The 14,238-nt window shown below is 32.1% G+C and overlaps 1 protein-coding gene across 1 annotated transcript; it reads right to left on the bottom strand.

The window, feature by feature from the left end:
* Window positions 1-1,418: 1,418 nt before the first annotated feature.
* LOC110025485 (protein IQ-DOMAIN 32-like) lies at window positions 1,419-10,126 on the bottom strand. Its single transcript, XM_020725992.1, has 5 exons — window positions 9,870-10,126; window positions 9,349-9,523; window positions 9,104-9,181; window positions 7,428-9,003; window positions 1,419-1,784 (listed from the first exon to the last, which is right to left on the bottom strand). The coding sequence occupies exons 1-5, from the start codon at window positions 10,124-10,126 to the stop codon at window positions 1,765-1,767; spliced, it is 2,106 nt and encodes a 701-aa protein (XP_020581651.1). The 3' UTR covers window positions 1,419-1,764.
* Window positions 10,127-14,238: the final 4,112 nt, after the last annotated feature.

Raw genomic sequence — 14,238 nt, 5'->3', positions numbered from 1 at the left:
TTATACCCCCTATAACCTAACTGTAACCTACTTGTACCTTCTAGTAAGTTCTACGCTTCTGTTTTCATATATTTGTAGGTTACAGGTAGATTACAGGGAGGTTATAAGGGGTATAACACAGATATAACCCTCCAATATCCTCTGAATAACCTCTCTGACGTACATAGCGTTGCGTACGTACGCAAATTTTTCTGGTTCATCAGACTGATTTTATGCGCTCAATTTCAGTTTTGTTTGGCTCATATGCTATGCCACCCAATTCTTAGGTATTATGTATATAGATGAAAGTTTACATGTTAGATATGTAAATACCGAAGAATGCTGTAGATCTCACATATTTTAAAATAATTTTATTATAATTTGAAGAGAATCATCATAATCTCTTAAGAAATTATCTCATGTTGATATAGTTGACTTGTAATATCAAAGGTATGACATTCTCCATATTAATATTTCATATAGATTTGTATTTTATATTAAAAAAATTATTATACTATTTCATAATTAAGTAAACGAGAATAGGCAAAGCACGCTCATAGAAACATACTATTGTCATGGTTTATTCAAGTATGAATGTATTACAATGTACATACCAAAATCAATAATAAGTGTGACTCAAATATCCTATTAAATAAACAGTCTACAATACAAGTATAATATAAGAAATTTGCATACATATCACACAATACAATGCTTATGTATTTATATATCTAATACTTAATTTTTAATATTTATACATTGACATGTGCATTTCATTTTCTTAAAAATTTGTAATAATAATATTTTTATGTAAAATTAAAAATCTAGCATATTCTTCTATCTATTTTTCCCAGATTTTATTTTTATTTTTATTAAATACTCAATGGTTTGATGGTGACATTCTTAGATGCATGGATTAGATAGTTCAAAAAAATTATGAGTGTTAATTTTATAAATATCAATATTTATAGTGCTGCATATGTTAATATCCCAAAATTCAATCCATTCATATAAATGTTATAAATGCCCTTTAGTATATCTTATCATATTCATGACAACCTTAGTAAGCTTATTATCAATGCAAGAGGCACCAATGCAGCTCCTCAGCTTCAGCAGTTCTCATCAGAGTTATTGTCAATGCAAGAGTTTTTTTTTTCATATTTACATAACATCGCATAAAAAATATCACAATCGCTATATTTTTAAAAGTGAAATATATCTACTCATGCATAATAAGTTAATTTAATGACACTAAAATGTTAAAAAATGTAAATGTGAAATTTTGGTTGCTAGATACATAATAAATACATATGAATTTGGTGGTATGTATGCAAGTTTCCCCTTTTACAAATTACAAATCATATAAATTGCCTAAATAAATCCATATTTTAAAAGCAAAGTATAGGGCTAAACATATAAGAAAAAACAATTCCCCATAGTTAGAATCAACCAAACAAAAATATTAAGCTTAAAGAATAGTTATTACAATATTAAGTTAAAAAACAAAAGAACAGAAACTGAATTCAGCAATCAAAACTCAACTAGAAAGTCTCTTAGAAGTTGATAAACAAGCTCTCATGAGATGGATTCAGAACTTAGAAACCAAAAATATACCACCCAGATGATGAAGGCAATGTACAGGTAACAATTAATAATCACAAACTCTCACAAGCTCATAACTGCAGCAGAAGCTTGCAAAATCTGATAGAATAACAATAACCAGAGAGAATAACTTGGTATCAGTCACTTTTTCTGTTGAACAGCAGACTTTTCTGAAGGTATTGGTCATCTTAGCCATCTCCTGTCTGATAGAAGGGAAGAGAATAATTCAGAATATGATATTAAGTTGGATCTGAATTAGTTTATTTTGCATTAACAATCCAACAGAATGCAATGAGAGCAAAATATAATATTTCTAATCATGAATATATGCACAGTTACATAACATCCAAATCTTTAATATCAAATTAAAAATACCAAGGTGTAATAAATGTAAATATGAAAGTTTAGGAGTGTTATACGTAGGCGACGGTTCCCCATATCGTATTGTCATCCATAACTATAAACATTAGCATGCACGCTTCCACTTGCATTGTAGCCGACATTTTCGCCATCTTCTAATTTTGTAGAAGGCTTTTATTCACCCTTCCCAAAATCTTACTCCTTCAGATGTGTGTTACGTTACCCAAATTTTAAAAAATTTATTAGCTATCTACTGCTTCACAACCACACAATTAATTTGTAACTTCTTATTCAACTCATTGTATCTTTTGACTATAAGAACTTATCGCATTTCCTTCCTCCAAATATGAATGTCCTAGTCGTGAATTGGGTAAACATCATCATGTGTTGTTCCTATCATCATCAACTAATTTTCATTGTTTTTTTATATATGAGTAAGTTCAATCCTTTATTGGGGCTGAGAATCATGCTTTAATCATGTAGGGTTTCACTACTTTGTTAGCATTATTAATGACCATTTATAAAATACTTGTATATATTTATTAAAATATATGTTAGAAGTCTTTAATGTTAAATGTTATGCTTTCTAAGAATATTCTTACTCCTCATGTTCCAAGTTCAAAATAAGAGACAATTTTCTTCATGGTTAGTGAGTAGTTTTCCTTGCTCTTCCTTGTGATGAGATTTAATCATGTGTGGGATGAGAATGATTTGAATATTTCTTTTTATTTTACAAAATTATGATGGTATTTTCACCGATTCTTCGTTAACTTTGCAAACAAATCACTTCTGAGATTAAAATCTGTTGCAAAACATAATAACCCGGGAGGACTATGATTTTTCCAACTAGTTAATACCGCACTTAACTTTGGATAGAACCATCGCAATCGTCCGAGGGGAAGTGCAAATAGATAGGGAGACAAGTTTTCATGGGTTTAGAATTGCTCTTTCTAGGGTAACAAACTAGATTCTTTTATTAATTTTGTTTGGAGTTTGGATCTAAGGGTCTCTAGTAGGTCCTATACAAATTGATAGCATATTTTATCAATTCATATGTTCCATTTTGGAGGAGTCGTGTATTGGAAAAAAATTTAGAAAATTATTATATGAGGAAAGTATATTTTGGGGTTGAATCTTCTTTAATTACATTTATAATTTTCTTAAACGTTTTTTCTGTTTATTCATTTTGTATGCCTAGACACCATTGCAAAGTGAATAAGACATCAAATTTCTATTCTCTTTCTTCAAAAGGACGACAACAACAACAACAAGCCCTTATTCCACTAAGTGGGGTTAGCTGCATGAATCCTATTCTCCATTGTGTTCTATTGGGAGTCATATTTTCATTTAATTCTAAAAAATTATGATCATTTTTTATATAATATGCCCAAGTCTCATGAGTTCCACCTCTACGTTTCTTAACATAAGTCGAATCTAAATCATGTACTCTCCTAACCGGATCATTAGATAGTTGACGTTCACTACGACCAAACCATCTAAGATGACTCTCTCTAATACTTTCTGCCCCTGGAGTTACACCAACCCTTTAACGAATAGATTAGTTTCACTTTTTATCTCTAAATGTCAAGTCACTCATTCACCCAAGCATTCTCATCTCAGCAACACTTAATTTTATGCTTATCTTTTAAAGGCCAACATTATGCACCATAGAGCATTGCAGGTCACACAACCATCATATAAAATCTTCCTTTAAATCTAAGCAGTACTTTTCTATTACACAATAAGCCCAGTGCATTCCTCCACTTCAACCAACCAACTTGAATTCTACGAATAAGATCCCCATCAGAGTAGGTGGTGCGGCAGTAACAAAAAATGTTGGAGGGCTTGCGGTTGCAACAGAGGTTGCTGGAGGGGGTAGTGGAAGCAACAGGTTTGGATGGAGGGCTGGCGACAATAACAGGAGGTGTTGGAGGAGATGGCGGTGGCAACAGTGGAAAGATAGAGGGACGACGACAGCAACAAGGGTGCTGACGGAATCGGTGGAAATAACATGTGCTGATAATATCCGCGGCAGCAGTAGGAGAGCGGTATAGGGGCTAGCGATCGGGTAGAATAGTGAAAGGGAGGGGCAGGAGGAAGGGCGGCAAGCAGGGAGAGGGGGCAAGCGTGGAATGTAGGGAAGTAGTCACCACCTCAGAGCAGATTACAGCTGGAGCACTAGATACAACCAGGGAGCAACGCTGACGGCAAGAAAACTATAATTAGAAAGAACTGAAACCTTAAACTGAGAACATAAAATTTACATAGTATTAGATAGCTTAAGAGTGAAATCCCCCCTTTGGGTGACAACCCTAGACCCACACTACGGGTCGGCCGACCCAACTCTTGGTTGAACTAGGAGTAGCTGGATACAACTGGTTCAGCCCAGGATCCTTAAGGGACCCCATTGTCATTATCCTTCAATTGAATTCTCACAAGCTTCCACTATTCTGAAGACTAAGCGCCACCAACTTTTGTGAGCCCTCATTTTCTTCCTTGTTTGTGTATTATATGCTTCTTATCCTCCTCTCTCTCCTTTCATTCCTTAAGACTATGTCAATTCATCTTTTTTGCTTGGTTGGGTAAGAAGAATTTGACTTCTTATGAAACTTATTTTTGATTAATTGATTCATTGCTATCTATTGCTTAGGTTTTAATTATGATATCATGGATTTAGAGATGACTATAAATTATTTCAAAACAAAAGATCTAATATACTGTCATATCTCACAATAGTAACAATTAGATTTGGTCAATTTTGGAGTAGCTTATAATGAAAAATTTTGAATAATAACTTTTAATTAGGGGTGTGCACTTAGAAGGTTCAGTTGGACTAATTGACAAATTTGTTAAACCAAAAAACCAAATCAAATAATAGACAAAATCGAACTGACTAAATAATATACTAAACGGAGCCAAACAAGATTGCGATATAATTTCATTAATTCAGTTTGATTTTGGTTTAAAAAATATTTAAAAAGGGTGTGCATTCGATTAGTTCGAATGTCTTGGATAACATATCTTATTTAACCATAATATAATTCAATTTTTTTGATTTAACAAATTTTTGTTAGAACTAAACCAATAATCGTAATCCAATAAACTTCTAAGATGAAACAAAAAATTGAGCTATGATTTCATAAACTGAATCAAATCAACAAAATATACTTGGTTCAATTTGATTTTTTTTTTTAAACAAATTAATATCCACACTTACTTTTAATGTGTTTATTTAATGCTTAATATAATTTAATTTGAGAAGATTAGGTCTTGCATCATCGTGTGTTTGAATATTTATTATAGTTCAAATATTGATTCAGAATTCGTATTATGCAGGACCTTCAAGCTGAAATTCACCAGATGTCGTTGGTTGAATTCAAAAAAAAAATGAATTTTCATACAACTCATACAGAGGAAAGTAATACTTAGTTACTGAGAAAAGTCATCAACCTCGTTAGATAAGTTATACTTTATAGTTGTAATAGATTCCTAAATATTTTATGAGTTGTCAATCTTGCCTTTATTTGTTATGCATATGATGTAAATCTCTTGTTATTTTCATAATAAACTAGTTAGTTGCATAAATAATTTTGTCTTGAATTATTGCACACCTCCTATTTTTTTAATTGATTCATGTAGTAGCATGATCTAGCTTTCTTGCAGATCACCCGTATTGAATGTAATTGAATTTTTTCTTGTAAATCATGACTTCTTAGAAAATTAGCAATTGTCATATTGACTATACAATATATGTTGAACATTTGACACAAATGCTGATGAGTCGTATAAGATAATTTTGAGTGTAACTAATACAATGACACATATAGCATCGAAATAGATTGCTTACAATATATCATATAGATGATCATGAGCATAACTGTACTACATATTACTTCAAAACATTTGACACCCACTTATTAATGAAATAATATTTAAAACCAGCTGAAATTATAAAACTTATTACTTACTATTATACATTAAATCATAGATTTTTATTATTCATACTGAATGCCCCCATTGTCCGCCATTTAAAATTAATAAATAATTGTTATTTACTAGATTTGAATAATCAAACTCACTCGTTGTAAATCCTTTTTATAGTAGAAACTACCAAAACACTTAGTGGACTATCGTCACATAAGGAAACTTTTCAGCAATAGATCTCATTTGGTACTTTTAAGTTTATGGGGTAACTCTATTTATACTTCTATTGAGTCAGGGTAATTTTACTTTGGCAGTTGTTGCTACACTTCTTTGTTGAAATAAAACATGCTACAATAGGAATAGAAATTTAATAATGCCATTAATATTGAGCTACTCCTCAAACTACACTTGCTAATTATGTATGGCACCCACTGATAACTAAGTTGCTATCAGAGCATTAAGACTACTCACGAATTCCTCAACTTAAAAACATGGCTAGAGGACAAAATTCATTCCCTTATGGCCCCACCCACCCAGCCGGTAACTTCTTCCCCTAAACTTATAAGTTAAAACTGCAAAAAGATAAAATTTCAAAACCAATTACCCCCACTACATGATAACATTTGCAAAACAAGATAAGTTATAAACAGTCTAAAGATGACAAAGTTATAAGCGTTAATACCTCACTACATGATAACATTTACAAAACAAGGTAAGTTAGATGAGATTGGCCGAGTTTCGACCAAAAGCAAATCAAAATTATATGACTATTTATGGGCCGTTTGGGATCACTTTTGATTTTCTATTTTTATTTTAATCTGTCTGCATTTTTCCTTGAAATAAAACATGTTTAGTTGTTCAAACACTCAAAACAACTTCTAAATGCATCGAGCATTTTTAAAAAAAGTTAATTTTTTTTAAAGAAAAAAAAAACATGTTTATAAAATAAAAGAAATAAAAAAATAATAAAAAATTAAAAAAACAAAAAACAAAAGTGATTTCAAGCAAGCTCTTGATTTTTTTACCGAAACTTAAAACTTGCCTTAGATAGCCTAACATTTATATATAAGCAGAATTGACTGTATCTATCGTCAAAATTTGACTCAAATATCATTTATGTAATTGTTACTTAAAAATTCACCAAACAAAACAATTGACATCTACTAATAGCACGTCACAACATAGCAGATGTCAAAAAATCACAAAGCCCCCAAAATTTTAAGGCAAAAAAATAAAATAGAAAGCAGTAGTAGCACTAGGCCTCTTTTAAAATTGCTATATTGATTTTCTTCAGCAAAATATGTGAACTAAATATTGATGCCATTTCTAATTTTTCCTCCACGGTTGCAAGGCCAAACCAAATCTTATCACATAACTCACTAACATGAAATTCCACATACTGCATTAAGCAAACAGTAATATTCACAGTTTCATAAATCATAATTATATTAATATGATATTTATTAAGAAATAAAAAAAATCAATAAACTTTTAAAAAAAATTGCCTCAGAGAATACTAATATAAAACGCAAGAATTAAAAAGACAAAGGCGGAAATCTTACCAGTAGAATTATGAGGAGAATGAATCCCATTTCCCTTCAAATTCTGCTGCACCTGTGAAGTTGACCTCTGCATTCGAGGGGACGAGCCCTGGTTTCCGTCCCCATTTGGTAATGATTGTCTCTTCTTTACGTGATTGTCTTTGTCGTGCAGATCTGGACTCAATTTCTGAGACAAACTCATGTTGACCTTAGCCCGCGCTGACTCAGTCGGCTGCATGTAACTAGGAAGCAAATTGCTACCACTACTTGAATTTTCATGATCAACATGATCAGTTTTAACCGTCGAAAATGAGTTCCTTCTTTTCACACTTTTCATCTCCTTCTTCAAATGTTCTCCGCTGGTTTGTGCCCCCGAATCATTCTTCAAATTCGTAGGCGAACTGTTGATAAGTATTTGCAGCCTTTTCTTCCTTAAGGGGACATTATTTTCCGCCTTTGTTGTCTTTTCATGAGCTGATATTTGACTCGGTGGTGTCCACTGTGACTCAGGGACGGTAACATGGCTTCTGGGAGATCCTTCTTGTGATGACCTATCAATCTTTGGACCTTTTGAAGAGTCTGTCATATGCGTATTCGATGTAGTTGATTCAGCAGATTGTTGTTTAACTCGTATGGGTTCGGGAGTATTACTTAATCTGGCTGAATTTTCACTGATCTCAGCCATTATTTGCCGCTGACCTTCATTTGAATCACATAAAAAGTCTTCATTTTCAGCAGCCATATCCCCACTGTTGAGCTCAGTACTGCTTGCAACAATGCAGGATTTTCCTTTTGAGGTTCCAACTTCTGGAACAAGTTCAGAAAGCCCAGCCTCTGATCTGTCAGCTATGGAAGTCGTTGAAATCTCATTGCCAAGTTCAAAGGTAACGTCATTATTTTCTATCGGGCGAAGTTCGTTGAACTGAGAATGAACTGATTTGGAATCACTCTTGGTATCCTTAGAGGCATGACTAAGTGATCTATTTGAGCTAGAAGCAGCACTCAGCTCTTCAAACTTGGCCTGTACAGCAGCAAAGCCTGGGTTTTTAGACTTTTTGGATTCAATCATGACTCGACCTGTTTCCATCTCTGGGGTTTCATGGAGTTCCTTTCTGGCACTATTCTTGTTCATTTCTTCAGAATGATTTGGTTTATTAGAGTCACCATTCAGCTTGAACTCTGAAACTGGATCTGATGAGAGAAAGATTTCACTGTGAAGGGAATTAGAGCATTCATTCTTCGATATTGTCTCCTCAGTATGTGATTCAAGTTGGTCATTCAGAACTTGAGACTTTGAGCAGTGCTTCTGTATAGATATGGGATTATCAAGTTCTATCTTTTCAGAACAGTTGCTTATTGAATCGATCACAATGTCAACTGGAAGAACTGGATCACTACAAGTTAACTTATTGTTGGCTTCACAAGGATTCAGATCAGTGTTAACATCCTCTCCCAAATCATCCTGTTTCAAAATTAGTTTTTTTGGATCTGATGATGTTAAAGACATCCACCTCTCCAACCATATCCATTTTGAATCAGGACTTGAAGGATTGCAGCTGATGTGAATGGGTTTTGTCTTGAGTGTAGACTTTAAAAGCTGGTCATAAACATCAAAAGTCACAAAATAAAAAAATATAGGCAAATTATTGCTCAAAAAATAACTTTGGGAAAGCATAGAAGAGTATTAAAAATCACACCTGGCTAGCAAATGGATTGGATGCTAAGTTTCTGATAACAATTGGAGTTTTCTTCGATTTCCTTTCAATGTTCTTCACCTAGAATGAGGTGAAAAATAGAGAAAAAAATCTCATGTAATGAAAAAATTCTCTATAAAGTTATTCCTATAAGCAAAAATGGATCTTTTATTAAGCACATTATGCTAGCAAAAGCAATATATTTTGTAAAGAAAATTACAAGATATATTTCAGGCCTAAGGACCTACCTTTTGTGCTTTCATTTCCTCATTAAGCTTCTCTTTTGCAGCAAAATCTGTAGATCGGATAGCAAGACGAGCCCGTATAATCTGTTGAATTTTGGCAACAGCCAATATGCAACGCAAAGTTCCAATAGCCTGTGTCCTGACCAAATATCGATGTATAAATATCGACGTATTGCAGCTTGAAGCTTTACAACATTTTTAATTTTTTGAAGTTCTCTTTTAGCCTGAAAATATGTAAAATAATTTCAAGAAAAAAAAAGGACATTTACATACATAGTACACAATTCTTATGTATTTACATATCTCATAACTAAACTTTCATATTTACACACATAACACTCAAATTTTTAATATCAAATTAAAAATAGCACTATGATCACGTTCTAAAAGTGGAATACACCTATTCATGCTTTGCCTTAAAGCACCAAAGTGATATGCATGTGAATATGAATATTTAGATGTGAATTAGGTAATACATAAGAATTGTGTGCCATGTATGCAAATTTCCGAAAAAAACAAAAAACCAAGTAACCTGCAAGCTCCCTAGAGTTTGACAAAGGCTTACCAAGTATCCCCGAATAGAAGCCTGGACGGCCACCACAATGTCTACCTGAACATTGTGATCGACTTTACAGGTAGATTTATCAGTAACTTGCTCAGATTCCCTGGATGGAGCTACAGCTGATGCCAATGTTGAAATTTCATTTGCCTCCTCCACAATGTTGAAAACTACAGTATCGGAAGCCGCATTTTGGTTTTGTTTATTATTCACATCAGGCATAGATTCTGAAACCACATTGTGCGTGGCAGATCTCTTCTGAAAGCTCCATCTATGCTTACCTGGTGATGTTTTACTCTGCAGAAGTTAAACATATTAGAATTTCTTAACAAAGAAGTTATAGTTTACAGCTTGATAACATGATCATGATCGAATGAATCCTTGCACTAAAATATACGAAAAAAACCAATGTAAGGGTCTATAGTTTTCAATGCATATAAGATTTTGAAACTGTCCTAATTAAATATGAAGAATTACTGCTGAAATTAAAATAGACAATTCATTCCAAATAAATTGTCTATTTGGAATGAAGTTTGTCCAAAAAAGGTTTTGCTGATCTTTTGGAATGAAGCACATGGTACACAATTTTGTATTCATGAGCAAATCTGTGCTAAAAATATAATATAATACTAATGGTGTTATGAAATTCCAGAAACTGAAACATTTATATGCATGAAGTTCCAATTATCTCTAATTATGCTCACAAAAATGATAATTTTAGAAGCAAAAGGGGCACCTCTATCCCTAGAATGAAAATAATGTAACATTTGCTGTCTGTTTAACTCCTCAAACAATGGTAATTAGAAGGTTAATTATCTGGTTTATGCTAGGTAACCTAATAATCTGGAAACATGTTAATCAAATCCATCCAAAAGAAGCCCATAAATCCAAAAACATATTAACAGACCAAGGAGAAACTTCAAAGATCCCATAGAACCCTCTATGGCTTCCTATTAAGTATCATTACAAACCAAGTGCATACTGTGAGGAACAATGCTCGTGACTCACTTTCAGAAACCCCAACCTTCTCTAAAAAAACTTGTAAAATGGATAATTGAAAACCAAAGTGAAGATCATTATCCATCCCCACTCTTCACAAATGTTGATCCAATCGCTCAAATTCCCAAACAGGACTTAAACCTACAGCAAACCCAATTCAGCACCGCACCAACCAACCAAGATCAGCTTAACAATACCGAAAAACAAATCAAAAAATCAGATTTTGAAGCAATGCCGCAGAAGCTTCAGATCTTAGACCAGCGCGATGAACGAGTAGAACAGATACCTCCGGCGGCAGAAAGACGTCGTCTTTTCTGGCTGAATCGCCGCCGCAAGCCATGATTTTGAAGCAGGAGTTCAGCGATCTCCCCATCTGATACTTCTTCACCTTCACAGCAGATTATAAAAACCAAAACTTAGAGTAATGTGAGAAGTACAGGCGCAGGCTTCGCTTCTGTAAAAGCTCACAGCTTTGGCCGCGCACCTGATCTCACTCCCAGCTCAGAGGGAGTATATATACTTATTATCTGTAAATTTATTTATTTCCATTTGCGGTCACCTGTTTTCTTTCAAATTGAAGTGACGGACTTGGAGTTCTACTTCAACGCATTTCGTTGATGCGTTTGGCGTCCGCTGATACGTGATTTGGGGAATACTGTGCCGCCCGCATTGAAGTAGAGTGTGATCGAATTTATAGAAAAAATACTGGCACTGAACAGTAGAATCGATCTCGACTGTTTTGGTGCCATTTAGACTGGAGGGATATGTCATTCCGTGATATTGCTTTAGAGCAATAATTGAAGAAATATGACAGGTAGGGCTGTCAAAAAAACTCGTTGTTCGCGAACAGTTCGTGTTCGGTTCGTTAATGAGTTCGTGTTCGATTCGTTCGATAAGTAAACGAGACAAACGCGAATAAATTTTTTTCGTTCGGTTAGTTAAACGAACCAAACACGAACAGTGATGTGTTCGTTCGTGTTCGAATCGTTATTGTTTGAAATATAAAATAATATAAAATAATTATATATAAAAAATTTATTATATTTTAAAACATTAAATTTTATAAATTATAATATATAATAAAATAATAATAATAATATATTAATATACTATAGTAGTAGTAATATACTAATATAGATATTGTGGTTCGTGTTCGGCTCGTTCGTTAAGAAACGAACACGAGCTTATTTCAAACAAACTAAATTTTAAACGAACCGAACACGAACACAAGCTTTGTTCGTTCGTGTTCGGTTCGTTTACACCCCTAATGACAGGTTAGTCTAGGGAGGTGATTAATGAGTATCCGATAAGAAAGGAGTCGTTCAAGTTAGACATTTTTTTCTTCTCAAGAGGCAAAACATATATGGTTAAAGAGATTCACATGGTTATATATGTGTGTGATTGCCTAATTATATGAAAATTTAAGAGAGAGTTTGGTAGCATATTATTTATGGGATATAGTCATGAATTTAATTTAAATCCTGCCAAACATAAAAAAATCTGAACTTAATCCAACAATCCGTTAAAACATAAATTTTTGCGTCGTTGCATATTCCTCGTGTTCTGTTAAATAAACAACGTAAATTTGAATTTATTAAATCCACCTATGAGGCGGATTTACGGGGATGTCGTTCGTCGTTGCCCGCGGAAGTTTGTTAAATCTGGATTTAACAGGATTTGATAAAGCTTGTTTAATGTAAAATCAAATTGCGACCAACACCGCCTAAATGTTATCATGTTGATGACGATGACAATTTTATTTTTAACTTACGTATAAGTCTTCAAGAGGGTTTTGTGACTAGGGTAAAGTTCAATATAGTTTTTCACCAGCAAATAGATGGTTATTCTAAGAGAACTATTCAAGTGCTTGGGGATTTATTGAGGATATGTACCCTTGATTTTAAGGAAACATGGGAAGATCTTGTATCTTCGAATGAATTTACTTGCAATAATAGTTTTCATTATAGTATTAGAATCACACTAAGACTTTATATGGTTGTAAAAAATTGGAGGTTCCTAGCATTGAGATATGAAATTTTAGGTTAGCGACTTTGTGTTTATGAAAGCCAACCCAATCAAAAATGCGTGTATGTTTGGTAGAGGGAAAAAATTGAGTCCATGTTATATAGGTCCATTTAAGGTGATTGATAGGGTTAATAAGTCTACTTATTGATTGTTAATTTTGAATCATGTGTTCGATGTTCATGATTTATTTCGCATTTTTTCATTGATAGAGTGGGTTACAAATGCTATAAAATCTCAGAATATGAAATAGAAGTGCAATCAAATCTAACATAATAGAAGAGATTGATTGCATTTTAGCTTATGGTGTGAAGCAATTGAGAAATAAGCAAATTTATATAGCTAAAGTAAATTGAAAAGACTAATGTGAAAGAGAAGCCACATGCTAACAAGATATATAATGAATTAAAAAAATTAATTAAGAAGAAAAAATAGAATTAGTAACATTTTATTCTTATGTATAAAACACCCATGAGAGAAAAATAAAATATTCTTAAAATAGAGTGTTGGATGCTTTAGAATGTCGTAAAAACAAATTGCTAAGCTCCTCTAAAATGAATTTAGAAAATGTGTTTAAATACAATAGGTCAATTTCATTCAAACACAATCATTATGTATATATAACTATCTTAAGATTAAAATTATTTCAAAAGAGGTAATGAAATTATTAAGAGCACATTTAATATTTTTGTTAAGTAAAACAAGCTTAAATTAATCATAACTTTAAAGGGGGCAAAAATTGGTTAAAAATTAGTTTTTAATCTAAATTTCTATTTATTAAAATACAATTTATATTGCATTTTTAATTATTTACTTTTTTTTTCAAAATTAAACAAATTAAATGTTTAATAATTATATATTTTTTTAAATATAAACATTTTTAAAATTAATAAAGATTTTTTATTTATTGTAGAAATAATTTAGTGTATTTTCCAACAATTAATTAAAAAATATTTTACAAACACATTGGTATAAATTAAAAAAGATTTGTAAGAATTTTTAAATTAATTAGAAACAATATATTAACTAAGTATTAATAATATTAATTGAATAATTATGATTAATTAATGATTAGTTACTATTCTGACTAAGAGAAATGAAATTTTATTACATTTAATAATTCTAAATGTTAAAAGGTTATGGACTATTTTAAAATTTTAATGTTAGTTGAATTAAAACATTACGTTTTTATAAGCAAATTTAAAATATATATTTATAATCTCTTTTTAAAAACAATTTAATGAATTATACATTAAATTAAAATTATTTAATGAATTTTTATATTTTGTGTAAAGGTTGTTTAAGGGATTAAA

This window comes from Phalaenopsis equestris, unplaced genomic scaffold (genome assembly GCF_001263595.1).
Source record: "Phalaenopsis equestris unplaced genomic scaffold, ASM126359v1 Scaffold000301, whole genome shotgun sequence".
NCBI lineage: Eukaryota > Viridiplantae > Streptophyta > Magnoliopsida > Asparagales > Orchidaceae > Phalaenopsis > Phalaenopsis equestris.
Note: the sequence above shows the minus strand (reverse complement) of the source record. Positions and strands in the feature narration are given on the sequence as shown.

Coding starts and splice junctions, on each gene's coding strand:
- LOC110025485 (XM_020725992.1), bottom strand. CDS start 10,126: ATGCCTGATGTGAATAATAAACAAAACCAAAATGCGGCTTCCGATACT. Junction 9,524..9,869: donor GGGAGCTTGCAGGTTACTTG/GTTTTTTGTTTT, acceptor TAAAGCTTCAAG/CTGCAATACGTCGATATTTA. Junction 1,785..7,427: donor TTCTCCTCATAATTCTACTG/GTAAGATTTCCG, acceptor CCCTTCTATCAG/ACAGGAGATGGCTAAGATGA.